Raw genomic sequence first — 21,930 nt, forward strand, 5'->3', positions numbered from 1 at the left:
GAATATAATAAATATCCAATTCAAAGCTTAATCAGAGTCCTCTCCAAAAAGGCCCACGGTTCTTGTACTTGTCGGCCTTCTTGCCTTTGCCAGGGACTGAATGTTCCTGTTCCCATTTTTCGTCGTCCAAGTATGCTGTAACGGCATTTGCAATATCGTAGTTTGACTGCTCCAAGTATAGCACGGCAATGTCATAATCCGAGACCTTGCAGGATGTCATAAAGCGACGAATCTTGCCCTTTCTCATCTCTTCGTCTTCGCCTTCGATAGGTCGTGGAGAAAGGCTCACACCACCCTTGTAATACTCGCCAGGGATCAAGATTGTTCGTCTGCCAAGAAGCAAGTGGTCGCTTGTGATATTGTTGCTTCGTCGGAGAGCAGAAGCCGGCACGCCGTATCGGAGAGACAAAGAGCTGACGCTATCATGTTGATGATCGAGAAAATGCAGAATATCTGGAGCGTCCTCCTTTAAATCATCTTGTGCTAATGCTGCCTTCTCGGCATCGACATGATGCGTCGTTGAAGCTGCTGAATATGGTGGTGGCGCTCCTGGTATATGTGCAGTCGAGCTAGATGACGAATAAGCCGGGGGGTCTTTCAGACCCTGCGGCAGTGAAGTAGGCACTGTTGAAACCTGACAGTAAGGACAATAGTCTGCAAACCGCTCGTTTTTCTACCACAGAAGAGTATCAGCTTCAACTCACGCTGCGGTCATGCGAGAAAGAGGTAGAGAAAGATGACGAACATGAATGCATTTGCCACAGATGATTCTCGAGCAACATGCGACTCGGCGATCTTGCGGTAGAGATAGTTCCTCCTTTGTGTAAGCCGGCGTTGACGAGAGGATAGTTGCACAGGTAGAACAGGACTCCATAGTTTCTTTGCGATTTGAAGAGTAAACTGTATTAGAAAGGTTCGAGAGATATCTTTGCAGGCAAATGTTCGATAGGATGATCTAAAGGATGCACACCCATTCGGGCTATCTGTAGACAAGTATCCAATCACGTCATGGGTAAAGTGTTAGTGGCATGGGTGGGAGCACAAGACGCCACTTCGAGGATGTTGTATCAGCAGCCTGATAGCACGCATCTTTCCAAAGTGAGACTGAACGAAACTCGATTCTTTAATTTGTTTATGACTCGAAGTACAAGTTACAGGTTGGTCTGCATGGTTAAAAAGTCAAACAAAGTCACAAATGGGCAATACTGTGTTGTTGGATCTATCAACGCTCCGAAGTCTAGAAAACACAATATACAAAACGGATGTTTGACTACGTAATAAGTCATGATGAAAAGGGGACAAAATAGGACCTAAGAGAGAACATGATATTTCTTATCATATCCTTTATCAAATAGAGTAATGGCGGTCCTTGAATTTGCCGTACCAGCGAATCGTACCGAGGCTGGTGGATAGGTAGTGTGAACTACATTGTTTTTCGTAAGCGCATATCGCGACCCTTGATCTTGACTCTTCCTTCAACTTCAACCTTCCGACAAACTTACCTAACCCACCACCTCGACGTCGCACAACGCCCAGCCATACCAATCGCACTAGAACACCCCCAAGGAATACCGCGCCGTCCGAAATATACAAAAATCATGAGCAAGCCAGGCTTGTCCTTTGGCCTTAACCTTACCAAAAAGCCAGGCGCGTCAAAGCCTGCGCCGCCAAAAAGAAAGCCGCTGTTCGGCGACGACGATGACTCGGATAACGATGGCGCCAGTGGGCAGGGGAAGGCAGAGGAGATCGGGGAGTTTGATGATTTCGACAGCGTCCCAAAGTCAAAGACAACCACCTCGAAACCGACGAAATCGAAGAATGGCCCTCCTACCCAACCACCAAAGCTCAAGTCGAAAGGTCAGCCAAACATGATGTTCGGCGATCTTTCCAGCTCTTTGACCTCGCGAAAGAACGCCGAAGCTGCCGCCGAAGTCGATGCCAGCGTTTACGAGTACGATACTGTTTATGATTCCCTTAAGCCAAAGAAACAGGCCACAAAGGAGGACCAAGAAAAACGACCCAAATATATGAAGAACATTCTACAAGCCGCCGATATACGAAAGCGCGATGCGCTTATCGCAGAAGAAAAGAAGATTGCTCGAGAGCGAGAAGCCGAAGGAGAAGAGTACGCCGACAAGGAAAAGTTCGTCACAGAAGCCTACAAGAAACAGCAGGAGGAGAACAAGCGACTAGAAGAGGAGGAGAAAAAGAGGGAAGAGGAAGAGGCAAAGAAGAACAAAACTGGCGGCATGTCTGCATTTTACAGAAAACTCCTGGACAAAGATGAGCAAAGGCATTCAGATGCTGTCAAGGCAGCTGAAGAAAAGACAACATCCGGTGCTCTAGCACAAGAAGAAGAGGGTGACGATGCCGAGAAGGAGGATGACAAGACACAAGCCGATCTAGCCAAGGAGCTGAATGAGAAGGGCGCCGCAGTGGCCATTAATGAAGATGGCCAGGTCGTTGACAAACGCCAGCTTCTCAGAGGTGGCTTGAATGTCGGCGCAAAGAAGAAGGATTCAGCCCAACGCGACTCCGAGCGACAGGCGGAATTACCACGAAAAGAAGGCACAAACCCACAGTTTGGAAGACGACAAGCTCAGCGAGAACGGCAAACACGCATGATGGAGCAGCAACTTGAAGAATCCATGAAGCGATCACGAGATGAAGAAGCAGCACAAAGGGAAGAGGTCGAGCGGGCGGCCAAGAGTCGCAAGACAGAGGGCGAGATTTCGAGCGCCAAAGAACGTTACCTCGCGCGAAAACGAGCTGCTGAGGAAGCCAAGAAGGCTGCTGGAGGAGCTTAGATACCCAATATTTAAAAGAAGAGAAGAGTTTGAATACAACGGCGCAGCATGGCCCTTGATACGTTATCCCCGCCATATCTGTTCCAGGTCGTCTATTTCCCAATTCTATCCATAATTCGGTTGCTCGTACATTGTGATATCCTCCCGAGAAGCAATCCAGCCCATTCCAGACGTGTTGACACAATATGATACAGTACTGCGGTTTTCTTTCAAAGTGTCGCAAGTCGTTTAAAGTTTTATATTCAGGATTTGCGCATCGTCAATCCGCGGGGTGTCTGTTTAGTGACCAGACTCCTGCCTTAGTCGAGCAATGTAGGCTGAGTTAACCATGTTCCAGGCGGCCATGTACTTCTCCATGCAGCTGGTCATGCAGGTCGTCTCGCCGCTCGACAGGGAGGTTCCGGGCTTGGGAACGCACTTCTCGAAGCAGGTTTCTTGAAGTTTCTATACAGAAAAGGCAATGTTAGTATTCCTTGCCTGTCTAAGAGCAATTGCGATGCGGACGGACCTCAATCAGAGTGCGAGCATTGACCAGGTTGGCCTCCTGCTGGACCTGCTTGATGACAGCAGCCTTGACTTGTGTGGAATCCATGGTTGTGGTTTTGTGGTATAAGAGAGGCTTGGAGTCGTGACGTTGCTTGGGCCGTAGAGAAAGCTTGATCGCCTATCGCAAAAAGATAGGCGGTACTGGAAAAATCCGTGGTCCGAGTATTCACATGACTCAGCGCACCATTGAACTGACACCCTACAGCTTGGACATTGATTCTTTTCTGAGTCAGGTCAATTGCACAACTATATAGATATATAGTAACTCTATTACATCAACTCTAGCGCAGATTCAGTCCATATCTACGGTCAATATCTAAAATCATCGTTAGCTCATCATCCAGTCGGTGCATAACGTTGTCTATGCTGACGTCCAATGATGTGACTGTTGCAGTGAGCATTCTTACAAATAGTGGACGGGTGCCGTCATACATTTCGTATCTCATCAATGGAAGATTGAAGTGACCTGGCTATTCAAAGTTGACTTATATCTCACCACATTCGAAATATTATCCAAATTGGCCAATAGTAGCAACGTCAAAATGACTCTAAGTACAATGAAAGCTATGGTGACCGAGGTACCAGAGAATGGTTCCAAACCTGAGTTGATCAAGAAGGATATCTCCCCGCCAATGCTGGAACCTCATGAGGTGCTGGTCAAGGTTGCAACTGTTGCTCAGAATCCAACTGATGGTATATTTTCTCAACATAGTCTGGCAGCTACACAATGCTAACCCTTTCCAGTTTCGGCTTTTGATCTCAATCTCTTTGGAAATGGCGCTGTGCTTGGTTGTGACTTCGCCGGTAAGATTGAGCGCCTTGGTAAAGATGCCACGAAGGTTGCCGAGGGCGACACAATCGCTGGTCTTATTTGGGGTGGTAAGTGGAAGCAACGCAGCATAACTCGAAGCGATTACTTATATGCTATGCACAGGCGAGATAAAGGGCCTGGGGGCATACAGCGAGTACACCAAGGCCCACGAGGGCATTTGCTTCAAGGTTCCAAAGAGTATCTCACTTACAGAGGCTGCCACTATCCCACTGGCATCTTTGACTGCTTGGCTCGCCTTTTTCTCAAAGGACAGTCTGAACATCGATCGTAACAAGCCAGATACGACTGTCCTAGTTTGGGGCGGAAGCTGTAAGTATACCGGCACCGCTTGCTTCTGGGTCAGCAGACTGACATCTAAAAGCGAGCGTTGGCCAGTACGCGATTCAGATTGCAACAATTCTTGGTTTCAAGACCATTACTACATGTAGCTCTCACAGCTTTGATCTCGTTAAATCCTTTGGAGCCACTCATGTCTTCGACTACAACGACCCGAACGTGGTGAAATCTATCAAGGAGGCAGCACCTGGTTTGAAATATGTCTTTGACACGATTGGCAAACAGACATCGTCTGCAAAGGCATCCGAGGCGATCGACGAGAATGGCGGCACTCTCTGCACAGTCAGACCAGACAAGAGCTTCACTGAGAATGTAACCGAACAAACCAAAGTCACGCCTGTACTTGTCTGGACTACATTCAACAGGGTTATCCAGTATAAGAAGGCTTCGTTCCCGGTGAGTAATCTCAAAATCGCACTGGTATAGCGGTGCTGATGGTATAATAGGCTAGTGAAGATGACCACAAGCTGGGTGTTGAGTTCAACGAGAAGCTCCCTGGCTGGATCGACGAGGGTAAGATCAAGCCTAACAAGCCCAAGGTTCTTGGTGGACTGGATTCTATTCCGCAGGGGTTCCAGGAGCACAGGGATGGTAAGATTTCTGGTTTCAAGATTGTGTATGAACTATAGAGAACTACTGAGTTCCTAGTTGACCCTGGAAGAGAATGCGTCGTCCAGGCTCACTTGCCGATGAAGTTATGATTACTAGTTGAAGCTTTGCATGATGAAACAGAATGAATATGTAGAATAAGACCACAGCGGATGAATTGGTGCATGTGAATTGTGGCTGCTATTTGTGGCTTTTAAAATGGAAGTCCAAAAGTGATCGAAGGGACAAAATGACAGGGGTAGTCCCCGTTAAGTACCTGCAGTGGGGGAAGCATCCTCACCTAAAATCGTTTGGCTCAGAGGAAGAGGACACTTGTGCTAGCTCCTGACCCGACCTACGGTATCGAAAGAACACTCCCTACATTACCCACAGCGTCACGGCGACTTCGACAGCGACCACTGTGGTCAATTTCTCTACTCCCACCTATTCCAACACCCGATCGTACTGCCACGGTCAAAAGCAGTGTGCACCCAATCCAGCCAGTTTTATAATTGGCCTCTTTCGAGACCAGATATAGCTTCATCATGCGGCTGTCCTCACTATCAGCGGCGCTCCTTGGTGCGTTCGCATGGACTACCAGCGCTTCCGAGTTCGATGACGAGAACATCAGGAGTATCTCGGTATGCTCTCTATCCTCTGGCGAACAACATGTAGAGCTTCTTTGCTAACTAACCTTCTTTGCCATGTAGCTCAGGACACATTCCTTGACCCAGGTTAGTTGCGCCGCACGCACGCGAGCATAGAATTCAAAGATCGGCAGATTGATTAACCCTCGTCCTCAAACAGCCTTACCTCGACTCGGATATGCAAAGCCGCTGGTACGACTTTGGCGGAGATACCATTATTCGAACCGATTCGTACGCTCCCCCCGATTCTCTGATAACGACATGACAAGACTTGGAACACTGGGTTGACTTGTTACAGGTACATCCGACTTACTTCTGATCGTCCTTCGCAGTCGGGATGGATGTACTCGCGAGTACCCCTCACTGCGACAAACTGGCAGGTTGAGGTTGAGTTTAAGATTTCGGGCAAGAACCAGCTCTACGGCGACGGTTTTGCTATGTGGATTACCCGCCAGCGTGCGCAGCAGGGAACTGTCTTTGGCGGACCCGACAACTTCGAGGGCCTCGGAATCTTCATCGATACTTACAAGAACAACCGCCCCGGCGTCGTCTTCCCCTATGTTATGGCCATGTATGGCGATGGCAAGACCTCTTACGACAAGTCCAACGACGGGAAGCACACTGAGCTCGCTGGCTGCTCTGCACGCGGTATCCGACATGCAAGCATCCCCACCAAGCTGCGCCTTACCTACTTCCAGGACAAGCAGCTCAAGCTGGAGCTCCAGTACAAGGTTGAGGATGAGTGGCAGACATGCTTTGATCTTGAGGATCCCCCGGCTGTTCCCAACATCGCCTACGTCGGTTTCACTGCCGAGACTGGTGAGCTTAGCGACAACCACGATATCATCTCCGTCGCTGCCAAGAACCTGTACACTCAACCTGGCACCAGTAGCAACACTGGCAGCAAATCCTCCAGCAGCAAAGGCAAGTCACGCAAGGGCAGTGGCAAGACTACCAGCGGCCAGAAGGAGGGCGGCAGCTGGACATGGTTCTTCACCAAGATCATCCTGTTCATCATTGTTGCCGGTGGTGCGTACGTGGGTTACACAGCCTACCGATCCAAGGCCAAGTCGCACAGGTTTTAGGCCGATTAAAAACGAATTGTATCAAACAGCGCCTGGGGTGTGAGAAACTGAGGGATGGGCCGAGTTGATGAGGTACACACGCGTCTCTGCTCAGAGAGCAACATCCGGGTTTCCTTGGATCTTTTGTATGTAGGAGGGAGGCTAGTGGGAAGGACACAGGCCGGTGAAGCATTGTGAATACCTTTGAAGAAAAATATATCTATCTTTTTGTTGTATTATGAAACTCGTATCGTGTTGATGTCCTGGTTGACCTCTGCCAGGTTAAACTGATGGAAGCACTTGAAGAGCATATCTACGTGTGTAGACGGGTTGTTGGTCCAGGCTTAGTTTCCTCCTCAAGCGACTCAAATAAATTACAGGGGCAGTCTATCCAAGTAAATGTATAGGATGAGTACTCTGAAAAGATCGGATGAGTACTACATTCACAATTCATAGGGTGAATACACTTCATTGATTGCGATTGTGTTGTTACGTCTTCGATCGAATATCTCCGGAAACGGCAAGCTTTAGGGTAAGACAGCTGCCAGAGAACTGGTATTACATCATTTTGCATGAACGGATAAACCATGAGGTATGTAACTAGAGCTCTGAACTGGTGATGATAGCTCTGGCTTACTCCCGCTACATGATCATAAAATGTGAAAATAGATATGCTTCTGGCAAACGTATACGTCTTGGCTGGGTTTATCGTTGCAAGACCCCGGCCTCAGGGTGCCATAAAGGTTGGGGCTCGAGGCATCAGAGACTAAATTAGCAAGCCAGTCGATGTTATTTGGACCATAGGTACTCTTCAGTTTATTGTTTCTAGACCTTGGAACTTATAGGTCAACTTTTCTGTCGCATGGATCTGCCTCAGATCACCTTTGTTGGTGATCAAGCTGGACTAGACACAAAGCTAGGTAGATACGGCATTCCACTGCATTCAGGTACAAGAGACAGCTCATTATTACACGTTCCGGCGAACGCTCACGCTAACCCTGAGCCGGTATAGGAATTGAGCTATACTTGTATCTGATGGTTGACGAAGGCTTTCTCGAGTCGGTGTTGGACTAGTTGATCGTCCGCTCGTATTTTGAACCCTGCCAGTTGTGTCTTTTTGCCCAGGGCAGGCACAGTATATCATTGGTTTAGTGTTTGTTATATGCCTACTAACACATATCTGAATGATAGTGGAAGCTCCCGTCATCTCTTGACTTTCACCCCGCCATGAGATGGAGCCCACTTATATATACGACTAGAGGAACTGTAGCTAATAAGTAGCTAAGGCAAGCCAACTGCTCCGACGCAACATCCAATTATACTCGGATCAGTAGGTACGAACACATACAACAAATCTGTAGAAGAAAGCATGTAGCTTTCCTGATGTCAGCTTGTGTCTTGTTCCCATTCAGTTCAAATTCCAACCCAGTGTGATATTTGTTGTACAGGGCGCCAACCCTCTTTCTTCCTCGTTATCTCTCCCTACTTTTTCCTCATTCATCAAGATCATGTTGTTTTGATCAAGGTCATCGACTATTTAATTCCCACCTCTTTACTAAGAGTTATTTATCTCGTCTGTGAAATCCATCATCGTCGTCGTCACTATACCGCGAGCCTACTTAACCCTGCTTACCTTGCGGGCTCGACTGTCGCCACCCGTCGACTAGGTACTGATCCATCCGATCATCCGTACGCTCGCTGTCTGTCTTTAGTCGACTGACTACCGACACGCGGTGTTCCCACTTGTAGCTAATCTACCTCCCTAAATAACGACATCATCGAATCGAATCGTATCGCATCATCTTTCGTTCCTCCTAAATCGATACGACCCGTCTCATCCTCGTTGCAGTACTGGACTTATACAGTAGACCGTACATCAGCCAATTGCCTCATCTCGAAGCCTCTTTCTCTGTCTCATCACAATTCGAACGGACACAAAGGACCGCAAGCGAGAAAACCTGCGACATCACTTCGCACCTAACTTACCTTAGTAGCGTGCAGTCGCTGATCTGAGCTGATCATAAAAGAGGGGCAGCTTTTGTTTTGGCCGAAGCTCCAGCTGCACTACATCATCGCCATAGCGCGGTAAACCTTGTATTGTTTGCTTGGTTTAGGAAGTACTCTGTACCGTTGTACTGTTCAGCGTACACTACCTCGCATTGCATTGCGATTGCGCAACGGTTGACCGTCGCTTCAGATTACGACAAGCTTAATCCGCCAGACCTGGAAGTTAAGACGGATTCGCTTTGCTTTTTACATTGGTATTTATCTGAAACGGCAGACCCTTTTGAAAGTATCGTTGAGTGTTGCCGGGCCACCTTTCCAGCCACCACGAGCAAGGTATAGAGCATCAGCTCGACCTATCCTATCCAATTGCCGCCTCCGTGGAATGCGCCAAGCGTTCGAATCCTTTGTCCACACCGGCAACACGACAAAAAAAAAAAAACATAACGCCCTGCTTCTTAATCTCAACTTACAGTCATTGTGTTCACTGTCCCCTATTTCCTCTTCTATCCTGGCCTGACCTCTTCAGTCTTGCTGGATACTGCGTGCTAGCTGAGCTCAAAGTCTCTGTCACCGTTGCTGTTGTGCTACACCTGAAGCTCAAAAGCTGAGAGTGAGTGAGAGTGAGAGCTTCCCCACAGAAGAGAATAGCCCAGACTCAAACAGGACAGACAGCACGTCAGAATCCAGCCCTTCCCCACTATTACGTTGTTGTGCCTGGACTTGAAAGAGACGGAGAGATCCAGTTGCAAGGTTAGGATAACTACCTAGGCTAGGCTAGGTTGCACCCAGGCCAGGCGAGCTCACTGACCTCTTGTTAGTACCAGAGACCATAGACGGCTTGAGTTCTTTCAACTAACAAACTTGACATCTGTTCTGGCCTATCCTGATCTATCCTGTCCTGAATAGATCTCAATTCCATCCAGGGAAGAGCAACAGCAACAGCAACAACAACGACAACAAATCTCAGCGATCTGGAAACTTGAAACTTCGCGCATAGATCCCACTTCCAACTCAGTCCGTCCTCCACCTGGCCTTAACTAGAAAACCGTGCGATCGATCTGCAGAAAGCGCTTCCTCATCTTCGGGTCCATTCTACCGTAATCACCAACAGCACGCACCAGTACCTGCCTACACCACACTACACTACACTACACTAAACTCCCCGCTTCTCTCGCAATCAATTGCTTCCCCCCCTCTCTTTCTTTCGTCACACTACTACTACCCTATGCCTTCACTGGGGTTTCTCAAGAAAAAGCGGACCAGAGAGGGCAACTCTGACCCTTCGGCCTCAAGTCCAACCAGCCCAGTCACTCCTACTACGTCCAGGTCCAAGTCCATCTCTAAAGCTTTTCACCTGCCTCGAAACAACAGACATTCCACCTCAGCCCCGACTGCCCAGCCAACCAACGCCCAGCAACAATCGCAGCAACAGCCCGAACATCAACATCAGGAAGGCGCCGCGCCTCAATCCAATCAGCCTCCTGCGCAAAACCAACAAACGGCAGGTGCCTCCGACGGCCAGCAAGACCACGATATGGATACAGTCAAGCTTCACAAGCCCGAGTACGGGACGAATTCCATGAGCCCACACGATCATCAAAACCTTCCAAGCATCAATAATCTTATCAACCAGCCTCAGCAGCAAAATGCCCAGGGCAATTCCTATAACAACGCTCAGAGCAACCCGCAGTTCTTAGCTGCGACAATAGATAACCATCGTCCACAAACTGTCAGCCCTGGAACTGATCCCGCAACCCTCCAGCAGCAACAACAGCAGGCCATGCCACAGCCTCCTCAGCAACAGCAGCCTTCTGACAACCAGCAGTCTCAGCAACAATACCAACAACAGCAGCAACCGCAGGCCCAGCAACAGCAACAGCAACCTCAACAACAGTCGCAGCAGTTTCAACAACAGCAACACCAGGAACAGAACCAGAACGAGGCGCAACAGCAGCCACAACAGCAGCCTCGTCAGCCTGGTCACCAGTATACCAATTCCGTGATGCGCGTCACGAAAGGCAAGTACTCGCTGGGTGACTTCGATATCTTGAGGACGCTTGGAACTGGTAGCTTCGGCCGTGTCCATCTAGTCCAATCGAAGCACAACCAGCGTTTCTATGCTGTCAAGGTGCTCAAGAAGGCACAGGTGGTCAAGATGAAGCAGGTCGAGCATACCAATGACGAACGACGCATGCTGGCTGATGTCAAGCACCCTTTCCTTATCACTCTTTGGGGTACCTTCCAGGACTCAAAGAACCTCTACATGGTGATGGACTTTGTTGAAGGTGGCGAGCTGTTTTCTCTTCTGAGGAAGTCTGGTGTAAGTTCCGAATCCGTTCTGCCAAAGGCCAATTGACTAAAAAGTTACAGCGCTTCCCTAACCCTGTAGCCAAATTCTACGCGGCAGAGGTCACTCTAGCCTTGGAATACCTCCATTCTAAGAACATCATCTACCGTGATCTCAAGCCAGAAAACTTGCTACTCGATCGACATGGCCACCTCAAGATTACAGATTTCGGCTTCGCGAAGCGTGTGCCCGACAAGACTTGGACCCTGTGCGGTACACCTGATTACTTAGCCCCCGAAGTGGTCTCTAACAAGGGTTACAACAAATCTGTGGATTGGTAAGTCATGATACATATCGATTAGAAGGGTACGCTGACAGGATGGGTGCATTAGGTGGTCGTTGGGTATTCTCATATACGAAATGCTTTGCGGTTACACGCCATTCTGGGACAGTGGATCTCCGATGAAGATCTACGAAAACATTCTCAAGGGCAAGGTCAAATATCCCGCATACGTTAACGCAGACGCCCAGAACCTCCTGGAGCGTCTGATCACGGCCGATTTGACGAAGCGATTGGGCAACTTGTACGGAGGCCCAGCAGATGTGAAGAACCACCCTTGGTTTGCCGAAGTCACCTGGGACCGACTAGCCAGGAAGGACATAGATGCTCCGTATACGCCACCGGTCAAAGCAGGTGCTGGTGACGCCAGCCAGTTCGATCGTTACCCTGAGGACCCTGAAAAATATGGAATGGTTGGAGGAACAGATGAGCAAGTGATGAGTACCGAGAAGCGATGAACTAGGCTAACCGATATGCAGGTACGGACACATGTTCACAGAGTTTTAAGGGCATCCATGACGGAGGAAAGATCGAGGCTTTTGTATGATTAGGATGAGGCCAAACCTCACTTGATGCGAACAACCGTGGGTGGAACGTCGATGATGGTGAAATGATGGGTATGCTTTTGTTCTTGACATGACGGTTCTAGTGGTTCATTTTTGCGAGCAATTGTGGGGTTGGGTTGTAGGAAAAGATGAGCTGTTGGAGAACAACTCAGCTCGAAAGAGCGCTGGTGGGCATGCGAAAGGAGGCTTGGATATTCCCTTTTACAAGTAAGATCACAGAAACAACCTTGTATCAGTAGGGTTACAGACACAGCTTCATCGAGTACGACTGCATCCTTTTTGCGACCTACCTAGGATTGAGATTGAAAATGCGCAGCTTATATGTGGAGATTCATGGAGCTTGACTTGACGAGTACTAACTTGAAGACATGGGCTTATTCATCCATTGGCGGTTCCTCTATGAGCCTGTTTGCACTGGGGAGCAGAAAAACCTACCTGCAGTGTCTTGTATTAATGTTGGTGTTTGGTGTCAAGAAGATTTACGATGATGACATTTGATCAAGTACAGCTTCATCTTCCTTTGCTCTGATTGAATGTTAAATCTTAGCAAGTACTGCCCCCACTTGACCCGTGAACGGGTTCCTCTTTTAGCGGCACGCGCGGAGACTAAATAGAAACGGTCTGGGCTGGTCTTAATTGAGGCTGGGGTTACACTTTATAGTAGAGTCTGCACATGGATAAAAGGCCACCATGAGGGATAAGATCTTTGATGATCGTCACGGCCGTATCTGTAATATCTGTTCCGTTTTCTAATGAGTTCAATAGAGTTACGGCAAATGATGGGGCTACGGTGAGGGGGAGGATAGTAACTAAACGATGGATGGTTGCGAGGTTGGGAGCATCTAATGCTTGTCGTTGTTGAGCAAGTACATTATCCACTGAACTCAATTGATCAATCATACCTATTTATCCGTACTTACCTTGGTAATATGTGCCTACCAAAGCAGGGGAATTGGGAATTCATCGGCCTCAAGAGTCGTTCAATGTCACTCTGAAATGTCATTCTGACATTTGATTCAGCCTCCATTGAACATGATCCCTACCATGCCTCGGTGCATGTAATCGTACCTGCCTACCATAAGTACCTACCTACTACCCAGGTAGTAGTAGTCAGCAAACTCACCGACTTCTGTTCCTTTCCCTTCCCTCTTTGTCCCGTGTCGCTGGAATACGGTTGCTACTATGTACCTCAAACTAGATCTATTCCTCTTAAAGCTCACATAGCCAAGCTTTGACTAGCGAGCTGCAAGACGCAACACGGGCATTGAACCCGGAGGTGGCTTTTTTTTTAGGACGCGTCTACAATTGATTTCATTCAATCGTTCAATCACTTCACATACAGAAAAATCACCCACAGCACGTTGAGCATCTGTTCTACATCTCACTGTCGCAATGGAAGATTATCTGTTTCGACATTACGTCGATCAATGCCGCGTCGTTAAAGAGGAGACAAGCTACGTCGAGATTTTCAATTACTCGGTAAGTCATCATCTGCATAAGCGTCTACATAAGAAATCACTCTCTACAAAAATACCAATTGATTTGCTAATGCGCTCATCAGGATCCCTTTTACAATGTCTGCGAAGAACATCCTTTACCAGACGACGAGTTCCATAACTTTGTGAATCAAACTGTTAGTATACCACTACTCCAGTGTCTTGTCCAGAACTCGATTGACAAGGACAGGGCGCCTTTGCACCACCAGAGAACCTAAGACCTGATACGAAGCTTCTCAGCGGTGTTCGATTAATGTGAGTCTTGAAGACACTGGATCTTTGGTATAAGAACCAGCTAACACCGTTGCCAAGAGTCCAAAAGAATGCCAAGCATCCCGATACTTTTCTCACAAAGGTCATCTCGCTACCTGCGGAGAAATATGGAACCATGGTTCGTGCCATGAAACTGCCACATCGAGGTATCGAGACAAATTCCGTTGTTGGCCCTTTCTTCTGGTGCGCCCATGATCAGGATGACGACGACCCTCATCTGCGTAAGTTTGCTGCTGGCCTTGTGTATCGAACTCGAAGTCACTCACACTCTCTCACAGAAATCATCCACAGAAAGTCAGATGTTCTTAAAAAGGGCAGAACTAGAGGTTGGGAGATGCTCCTCTCTTATTCTTTCAAGACCGGTATCACTACTGGCTTCATCAAAGGGACACCCAGTTCAGAGATTGAAAAGTCTTTAAACCACCTCAAGGCGTGCACCGACCAAATTGGACACCCGATTCTTCTCCCTCTTATCATCCTTACATACGACCTATCTCCTGAAAATGATGAGAAGCAGCGCAAAGCTCGTCATTGGCTCCGCCGCCTTGAAAATGCCGTCAGCTTGCGTAACGAAGTCGAGGAGCAGGAGCAGTATTTCCAAAATGGCTTCATCGACATTGATGGACTGAGTCGTGATCTTGTTGAGTGCCACGGAAATGTCATGTGGAAACGTCCCCAGGCATATGAAGCGCTTGTCAAAGAGATGGAAAAGGCCATGGAGACCTTTCGATTCGTGTGGATTACGCTATGCCCCGACGCTGAGAAACAATCCGAGGCTGACCGAAAGCATCGCAAAGAGGTTGAGAAGCTGCATCGAAGCATGGTGTCTCGACTGGACTTTTACAAGGTCAAACTCAAAGGCTTGGAGAACTACATTCACATCACTCTGGAGAGGCTCAAGGTTCAGCGCGAAGCGGTAAGACCTCCATTCATACATCGAGATGCGCTGCTAATATATCATAGCTATATAACATCATGTCACAGCGTGAGGCAAGGCTGAACCTCGAGATTGCAGGAGAGCAAAGGCGAATAGCCCATGCTAGTAAGCGAGATAGCACAGCCATGAAGACCCTATCCCTCATGGGTGCTCTGTTCCTGCCAGGGACCTACCTCGCTTCTGTCTTCAGCATGACATTCTTCAACTTTGGAGCTGGTTTGTGATAATCCTATGTCTTTAAAATCGTCACTGTACTGACATGGCCATCTAGATGCCGACCCTGTCATTTCTGCCGAACTCTGGGTCTACTTCGCCATAACCATCCCCGTCACTGCCCTGATCGTCTTTAGCTGGATGTTTATCGACAAGCGTCGCCAGGAGCAGCACAAGAAAGACGATGCAGACCTTGAAAAGAATATCGACAAGATGGAGAAGGAGATCATGTTTGCTCTTCGCAAGCGAACGATGAGCAAGGCTAATACCTGGAACACGGTCAGCCCACCCCCAAAACCATGAGATTTGCCAGGATACGAAACTTGATGAAACGACTTTTTGCACGCTTCTATGGAGGAATGATACTTGGCTGCAAGGCAAGATTATGACTAACGAACACATTTGATGCCATATTTTATGATATATGACTCGATTTCATGGATAGAGCTTGTTTTTGAATAATGGATATATCTGCATGACTGTGTATAAATATGATACATTGAAATCTGAACGTCTTCCCCCATTGCTATCTAATGTTTGCCCAAGGGTCATCTAAACAGCTGCGATTGGGGTTTCCAATGTCAACTTTCCCTATGGAAAGTAATACTGACATAACTGCATTAAAATATCCTAACTAAACCCTCAAACTCCATCATGGTCTATCAGTGCCGATGGCAAAACGTGAGGCGTTATCAAAACAAAAGTGTGCTTTTCTCCAAAAAGAAAAAAAAAAAAAGAAAAAGGACATTGCGCCGTTCATGTGTAGGAATGATATTGTTAGATGTGAATTTGACCATCACCAGAACCACCAAACCACCTACGGAAATCAGGTCCGGAGCTGGATGGTCCGGGACCCGCATCGTTGTCATCGCCGCCCATCCATTTTGGCTTCTTGATGTCGCTGAACCACTTGGGAGCCTCAATGCCGTCCATGGTGTTCTTCATGCGGTGACCAATGATTGCAAAAAGATTGTCATCTTCTGGTTCTTCATCGTTCCAATTGGGGCCATAGCGATGTTCTGGGCCACGACGTGAGCTCGTCGTTGAGGGTCGAGCGGGCGACCGAGCAGGCGAAGAGGCCGCACCGCGAGCTGAAGGTATTGACAGAACGGGCGCCGATCTGCCACCAGTTGTTCCAGCTCCGCCTATCCTAGAAAGAGCATCCTCCCTGCGATGGAACAGTGTGCTTCCTCCGAGTTCACGAGAGATGAGGTCTCTGCCTTCACGCCAGGATCCAGTGCCATAAGTAATTCCAGTTTCTTCCTCGTCGTCAATGACATCCATGCCAACAAAGATTCGCTTGACCCGGCCATAGATGCCAAACAAGGTGGCAAACACAGGGAAAAGCACGACAACAGGGAAGAGGTCGTCAAACCAATGACCCAATGGTGTAAAGTCGATCAACTGTCCGAGGAAGTGGTAGAACACCGTCTTCTTGTAGACCTGGCTTGACAGGAAGGTAATGAAATTGTAAGAAATGGGAATGGTGAGTTTGGCCACTTGCATGGCATACCAGAAAGCCGACTCATGAGCTGTGTTGCGACGGACAAGCGCTCGGCCGCGCCAGACTTTGACTTCTGTCATTGATGTCAAGGCAGCTGCACACATGTAGCAAATCCATAGGGAGGAGATGGCCTGGCCAGCGAAACCAACTTCAGGCTTATCGCCAACCCAGTGGTGGACCACTGTTAATCTAATGACCGACAGCTTGGGGAACGCAACCTTAACAACCTCGGACCAAACAATACAAGCAGATGCCGCCGCCAAGAATAGGCCAAGAAGGACTTGGGCATAAGGCAAAACCTGGTAGTAATAGAGATATCGTGTGTATGGCGTCAAAATGACCGTCCTTTCCCAAAAGGTTGCGTGGGGTGATACATCGCCAAAGTCGAGTTTTTTCGATGCTGCAGAATCCAGAATTGCTTGTGTTTCGGTCGCTTCTTGAACGAGGTCGCTCCAGGTGTTGACATATCGCGACCGAGCGTGTTTGGCGCGCACGTACTTCCTAGTGAGATCGGCGAGGTACTTTTCAGTGATGACATGCGGAATAATAGTGGTGTCAGAGCCTCCACCGAATCGTGTGCTTCGCGGTTGAGATTCGGGAACGTTTGCCATTTCCTGCAGTTCCTCAATCCAGTCCCTGTATACGTTTGCGCTTCCCGTCTTGCGTCGTCCAAGTTCAGTGACCTGTACCTCAATATCTTCAAGTTTGGCGATTGAATCCTCCATCTCCTCGTAAACCTTGGGCGCCTTGCTTTGGAGTCGTCGGAGTCGTCCGCTGATGCTTGCGCCGCGCATGAGGCGCCTCGGTATCGATACCAGGCCGTGACCCATCAGATAAATGGCGAGTATCAATCCCCAGCAGTATGCAAGCGCCATGATCGTGCCCTTGATGGCTTCGACTTTGAAACCAAACTTGATGAAGAAGTACACGAGGCCGATAGATGAGAAACCCAAAACAATGGCGTGAAACTGCGCATTGCTGCGAACTGAGTACATGAATTTGTCGTATGGTTCTCTGTATCCTGAGTCGGAATATTCGGCTAATATTGGGAGTATAAACCTGAGATCGCTCGTCAGCATGGTACGGCATACAAACCATTGAATAAGTCAACGTACCAAGTTAAGGCAAATGTCAGCCAGTACGAAATGCGCCATGAAACCAATATGACTCGCTCGGGAAGCCATATCCCTCTTGTTGCTTCATCTCCAGTGACTGCGCTCGAGGCAAGATCGATCGGGACAAGGATAACGACAATTGTTGGCAGCCAGAGGGCGAAGAAGATGGGGATGAGATAGAATGCTGGCGTTGTTCGCAGAGGGAGGTAGTATCGTAGAATGAGGAGGACGACGAGGGATATGACGACAAGGACGATGCACGAAAACACCGCTGAGCCGACCGGCGACGAACTGCTTGTTATGTGTAACATTTCTGAGAGACGAAGCGCATGGCGCACAAATTTGTAAGAATAAGATTTAAAGTGAAGCCTAGAGTCGACCAAAAGATGGTAGATTAACTAACATGCGACCGACAGCGACAGCAGACAGGGACACGGGCCGTTCGGACTTGGCCATGAGGTACGTACCTTGTTCTGGCTCCATGGATCTTGCGTCATTCAACTTTGATCCGCACAGTGAGCCCTGCAGACTGTACCTGGTGCCTTAATTGAAACGCGTGCAGCGCAGCGCATCAAGTCACCTAGACGCGCTGCTCCACGCGTTTTTAGTACAGGTGGGCGACTTTCAACCTAGCAACGCAACTACAAACTTCTACAACTGAGCGCATCGCAAGTTTGGTGTTTTCATTATTTTCATTGCAACCCTCTTGCGCCACATTGCATCCTACTTGGTCACTGCAATTACCCTCATAATTCATTTCCAAGGCCAAAGGGAAAATGGAAGACACCACTCAGTGTAAGTCCAGTCTTTTGTCGCAACTTACAACACTACTAGGTATTCAGTATTGACATATTTCTAAGGGCTGTCTGACGCCAGCGCGGCCATCCACATCAGCCTTGTATCTCCCTCCGAATCTGGTCTCCAGCATGTTGCGACCTTTAATCCCCGACACACATACTCAATTTTCGGCGATGATGAGAAGATTTTTGGGTACCAGGACCTCAAAGTCAACCTTCGATATCGCGCCAACGACATGCGACCGCACCTGAACATTTCATACAGCAAGAAGTCTGGCACAATCAACGAACTTGAACCTACAGATGTTGCAGCTATCCTTGATGAGGGCAACCATCTCCCTAAAAGTGTGTAACCCGTGTTGCGCTGGGAAGAAGAAATGCTGACTGCCTCTAGTTGCTTTTGCTAAAGCCAGGGATTTCGAGGAAAGCTCCAAGCAGCTGAGCGACGATTGGACACCACCAGGAAAGCTTCACACAACCTTCGACAGTCCAGGGGGCCAATACGAAATCTGGTGCGGAAACCTTGCCGACCCCGCTGTCAAGCAGCTCAACAGCCGTTTGCAAATATTCGTGCCTCTCTTCATTGAAGGGGGTACCTATATTGGCCAAGACCCTGATGACGACTCAGCCGAGCTCGACCTGTCCGATGCTGACCGCTGGACCTTCTTCGGCCTCTACCAAAAGCGCAAGGTGGGAGACAAGACCGCCTATGTGTTTGTAGGCTACTCGACCATCTACCGCTTCTACTACTTCCAGCCTCCCACCCCACCGGCATCACCACGAAGCGACGATTGGGAATTGCCCAATGGCAACATGGACCTCGGCGAGCTCCCTTGCAGAACAAGACTTTCTCAATTCATCATCCTGCCTCCTTTCCAGGGCAAGGGCAATGGTGCGCGGCTCTACAAGACTATTTTCGAGCACTACCACAAGATCCCACAAACTTACGAGTTCACTGTGGAGGACCCCAACGAGGCATTCGACGACTTGCGAGACATATGTGACCTGCAATTCCTTCGGAAAATACCAGAGTTCAACAATTTGCTAGTCGACACCAATATTAAAATCCCTAAGAAGGGGTTCCTCCCAAAGCTAATTATAGGCTTCTCACTCCTTGAAGAGATTCGACTCCAGGCCAAAATCGCTCCCCGTCAATTCGGACGAGTTCTTGAGATGCATTTGATGTCCAAGCTCCCCGTATCAGTACGACCAACCATGGCGATCGAAGAAGATAAACCGGCTGCGACAAAGGCTGATCAGCACGAAGCCAAAGTATGGAGCTTGATCGTGAAACAGCGACTGTACCGTCACAACAAAGAAATTCTTTCTCAAATTGAACCTGCTGAGCGTGTGGAGAAGCTCGATGACACCCTGCACGGCGTTGGGCTTGAGTATGCGCGCATCTTGGCTGCTGTCGATCGCTCAGACAAGTACGAGGGCCAGACAACAGCTAGCAGTAAGCGAAAGCTTGACGCGGAGGAGATTGCGGAAGATTCGAGCAACAAGAAGGCTCGAGTGGAAGATGCCTGAGTATCAATGTTTTTAATTACGTGCGATTTACCGAAGGAAAGAAAGGAGTCTGATTAGGCGTTAGGGAACGTGCCGAGCAGGAAAAACTGTATGTTCACTCTGTATAAAATCAAACCATTGCACCATCTATATCCCTATTTATCCACCTGTGCCGTGCGATGCTATGCAAACAAACTGTCTTAACAGAGGTAAAAGTCATACTTAAAAACCCATTAAAAGGCTTGTCGACTATTGTTTAATACAATGTAGAAACATATACCAGCAGATTCACCCCAAGTCCCTGAACCAAACTTCGTCCAGGGTAGTTTCGTTGCCCCTGATAGTGCTGTCGTTCTAAAAAGTGACCGCGAACAAGTATCCTTGGGAAAACTCAATCACGTCTTGGTTACGATCGCCTTACTCATAGTGGAACCTTGTTCCATTCACACCCTCGGCTCCCTTGCCGATCTGTCCAGCAACAACGGCGGCTTCACGGACAGCTCTTGAGACGGTACCACGGACTTTGCCCTCCTCAAGAACCAAGACGCCGCCAATAGTGCAGCCTCCGGATGTGCAGACCTTCTCGCGGAGAAGAGCAGGGTGCTCACCGTTCTGGACAAGGCCAGCAGTACCTCTCATAGACTGTGTGGCCATGCGCTGAGCATCTGGGCGGGGAATACCCATGGCAACCGCACCGTCAATGGCAGCCTCTAGGACGAGGGCGAAGAAGGCAGGACCTGATGCGCACAGAGCTGTTGATGCGTCCATGTGTCGGGTTGGCAGGTAGACGACGTCGCCGATGCGCTTGAAAATCCAGGTGACAAGGCTCTCAGTGGCGTGGTCGAGAGGAGAGTTGGGGGATGCAATGACGGTCATGGATTCGCGGATAACGGCAGCGGTGTTGCACATGGCACGGACAATGCGGCATCGGCCATCCTCCTCGGGATCCTTGCAGGGCACAGCACCATGGAGAGCGATCTCGATATCCTCAACAGTGATACCAGCACAGACACTGATGAGGAGCTTGCCGTGCAAAGCCTTTGAAATACCAGGCTCGGTGAGAATCTCCTTGACCATCCACGGCTTGCATGCGAGGATGACGACCTCAGATTGCTGAACAGCACCAATGTTGTCGTTGTGGACAACCTTGAGAATAGACGAGTGCTCCCAAAGGGCACCCTTGACGCGCTTAGCACCAGCAGGAGTGGCTACGCTGGCGACGAAACGTGAGGGAAGTCGATCAGGAACCTCGTCGCCGGGCGATGAAGTCAAAGTCTGGAGGGGCTTGGGTCCTTGCATCTCTGCGAGAGAGTTCAAAATACCACTGAGAATGGCAACACCCATAGTACCTGTTGTATGCTCAGCAAGTGAACACGGTGATTCTGGCCATACTCGACGATTTCAAAACCATGCTGGCGCTTATATCCATGTCTGGGTGGATGCTGCGTAGCCATGATATTTGTCTCGTCGTGAATGGATGCTTCTACTTACCACAGCCAAGGACAGCCATTGTGAGGTCTGTACTTCCATTTGAGCCGTAAGGCGTGAGAGCCATTGAGTTGGGCATGATGTCTTCTGTGTTTAAAACTAGTTGAGTGACCAAAAGTTTGTGTATGAGAGGAAGAAAATCTAGAGGCAGAAGACGGACTGACTCGTGTCAAGTGTCAGGGTGGCTCTACAATTAGTTTAGAGGAGGCAAATACAAATCGGGATGGGGAAAGGTGGGAGCAAAATTGAAGAAACCAAAAAGCTGGGGAAACGGGGGGGACTAGATTTATATAGAAGGATTCCACATTTATTTATTGATTTTAGTATTGTCTGACATGTTGACAACGCAAGTCCTTGTTTACTACATAGAATTCAAGTGTACAGCCAAGTTACCTCTCAAATGGTAGAAAATTGCCGGGTAGTAGGTAACGTAAAGTGCCTTTGCTGCCCAATGCGCGGTCTGCCCCGTATTCAAAACAGGAAAACGAAGCAAAGACGGAACGATAAGGGGTAAACAAGTAGCTACGTATAAATTCTACGTGGAAATCGATACTTTAAAATGGGTGCCCTTCACCGAG

At 48.6% G+C, this 21,930-nt stretch overlaps 10 protein-coding genes across 10 annotated transcripts, besides 5 other annotated features; 6 read left to right on the forward strand and 4 right to left on the reverse strand.

The window, feature by feature from the left end:
* Nucleotides 1–31: 31 nt before the first annotated feature.
* On the reverse strand, nucleotides 32–874 carry FPSE_00189 (uncharacterized protein; the record flags this gene model as incomplete). Its single annotated transcript, XM_009253309.1, has 2 exons — nucleotides 32–673; nucleotides 746–874. The coding sequence occupies 2 exons, from the start codon at nucleotides 872–874 to the stop codon at nucleotides 32–34; spliced, it is 771 nt and encodes a 256-aa protein (XP_009251584.1).
* A 724-nt stretch (nucleotides 875–1,598) lies between these two features.
* On the forward strand, nucleotides 1,599–2,807 carry FPSE_00188 (uncharacterized protein; the record flags this gene model as incomplete). Its single annotated transcript, XM_009253308.1, has 1 exon — nucleotides 1,599–2,807. The coding sequence occupies one exon, from the start codon at nucleotides 1,599–1,601 to the stop codon at nucleotides 2,805–2,807; it is 1,209 nt and encodes a 402-aa protein (XP_009251583.1).
* Nucleotides 2,163–2,236: a repeat region.
* Nucleotides 2,808–3,086: 279 nt separating the features above from the next.
* FPSE_00187 (uncharacterized protein) lies at nucleotides 3,087–3,399 on the reverse strand (the record flags this gene model as incomplete). The annotated part of the gene is made up of 2 exons (XM_009253307.1): nucleotides 3,087–3,251; nucleotides 3,316–3,399. The coding sequence occupies 2 exons, from the start codon at nucleotides 3,397–3,399 to the stop codon at nucleotides 3,087–3,089; spliced, it is 249 nt and encodes an 82-aa protein (XP_009251582.1).
* Nucleotides 3,400–3,895: 496 nt separating this feature from the next.
* On the forward strand, nucleotides 3,896–5,222 carry FPSE_00186 (uncharacterized protein; the record flags this gene model as incomplete). The annotated part of the gene is made up of 6 exons (XM_009253306.1): nucleotides 3,896–4,046; nucleotides 4,098–4,232; nucleotides 4,288–4,494; nucleotides 4,547–4,917; nucleotides 4,968–5,112; nucleotides 5,170–5,222. 6 exons carry the CDS (start codon nucleotides 3,896–3,898, stop codon nucleotides 5,220–5,222), a joined length of 1,062 nt encoding a protein of 353 aa, XP_009251581.1.
* Nucleotides 5,223–5,654: 432 nt separating this feature from the next.
* On the forward strand, nucleotides 5,655–6,841 carry FPSE_00185 (uncharacterized protein; the record flags this gene model as incomplete). Its single annotated transcript, XM_009253305.1, has 3 exons — nucleotides 5,655–5,750; nucleotides 5,917–5,987; nucleotides 6,055–6,841. 3 exons carry the CDS (start codon nucleotides 5,655–5,657, stop codon nucleotides 6,839–6,841), a joined length of 954 nt encoding a protein of 317 aa, XP_009251580.1.
* Nucleotides 6,842–9,757: 2,916 nt separating this feature from the next.
* Nucleotides 9,758–9,787: a microsatellite.
* Nucleotides 9,788–9,955: 168 nt separating this feature from the next.
* Nucleotides 9,956–9,987: a microsatellite.
* A 65-nt stretch (nucleotides 9,988–10,052) lies between these two features.
* On the forward strand, nucleotides 10,053–11,912 carry PKAC (the record flags this gene model as incomplete). Its single annotated transcript, XM_009253304.1, has 3 exons — nucleotides 10,053–11,147; nucleotides 11,198–11,451; nucleotides 11,507–11,912. 3 exons carry the CDS (start codon nucleotides 10,053–10,055, stop codon nucleotides 11,910–11,912), a joined length of 1,755 nt encoding a protein of 584 aa, XP_009251579.1.
* Nucleotides 10,587–10,794: a microsatellite.
* Nucleotides 11,913–13,412: 1,500 nt separating the features above from the next.
* FPSE_00183 (uncharacterized protein) lies at nucleotides 13,413–15,242 on the forward strand (the record flags this gene model as incomplete). Its single annotated transcript, XM_009253303.1, has 7 exons — nucleotides 13,413–13,499; nucleotides 13,582–13,653; nucleotides 13,707–13,771; nucleotides 13,829–14,010; nucleotides 14,068–14,705; nucleotides 14,753–14,942; nucleotides 14,998–15,242. The coding sequence occupies 7 exons, from the start codon at nucleotides 13,413–13,415 to the stop codon at nucleotides 15,240–15,242; spliced, it is 1,479 nt and encodes a 492-aa protein (XP_009251578.1).
* Nucleotides 15,243–15,656: 414 nt separating this feature from the next.
* Nucleotides 15,657–15,681: a repeat region.
* A 35-nt stretch (nucleotides 15,682–15,716) lies between these two features.
* Nucleotides 15,717–17,869, reverse strand: FPSE_00182 (uncharacterized protein; the record flags this gene model as incomplete). The annotated part of the gene is made up of 2 exons (XM_009253302.1): nucleotides 15,717–17,502; nucleotides 17,559–17,869. The coding sequence occupies 2 exons, from the start codon at nucleotides 17,867–17,869 to the stop codon at nucleotides 15,717–15,719; spliced, it is 2,097 nt and encodes a 698-aa protein (XP_009251577.1).
* Nucleotides 17,870–18,334: 465 nt separating this feature from the next.
* Nucleotides 18,335–19,885, forward strand: FPSE_00181 (uncharacterized protein; the record flags this gene model as incomplete). The annotated part of the gene is made up of 3 exons (XM_009253301.1): nucleotides 18,335–18,353; nucleotides 18,419–18,700; nucleotides 18,750–19,885. The coding sequence occupies 3 exons, from the start codon at nucleotides 18,335–18,337 to the stop codon at nucleotides 19,883–19,885; spliced, it is 1,437 nt and encodes a 478-aa protein (XP_009251576.1).
* Nucleotides 19,886–20,281: 396 nt separating this feature from the next.
* On the reverse strand, nucleotides 20,282–21,431 carry FPSE_00180 (uncharacterized protein; the record flags this gene model as incomplete). Its single annotated transcript, XM_009253300.1, has 2 exons — nucleotides 20,282–21,213; nucleotides 21,356–21,431. The coding sequence occupies 2 exons, from the start codon at nucleotides 21,429–21,431 to the stop codon at nucleotides 20,282–20,284; spliced, it is 1,008 nt and encodes a 335-aa protein (XP_009251575.1).
* Nucleotides 21,432–21,930: the final 499 nt, after the last annotated feature.

The sequence above is a fragment of the Fusarium pseudograminearum genome, chromosome 4, assembly GCF_000303195.2.
Source record: "Fusarium pseudograminearum CS3096 chromosome 4, whole genome shotgun sequence".
NCBI lineage: Eukaryota > Fungi > Ascomycota > Sordariomycetes > Hypocreales > Nectriaceae > Fusarium > Fusarium pseudograminearum.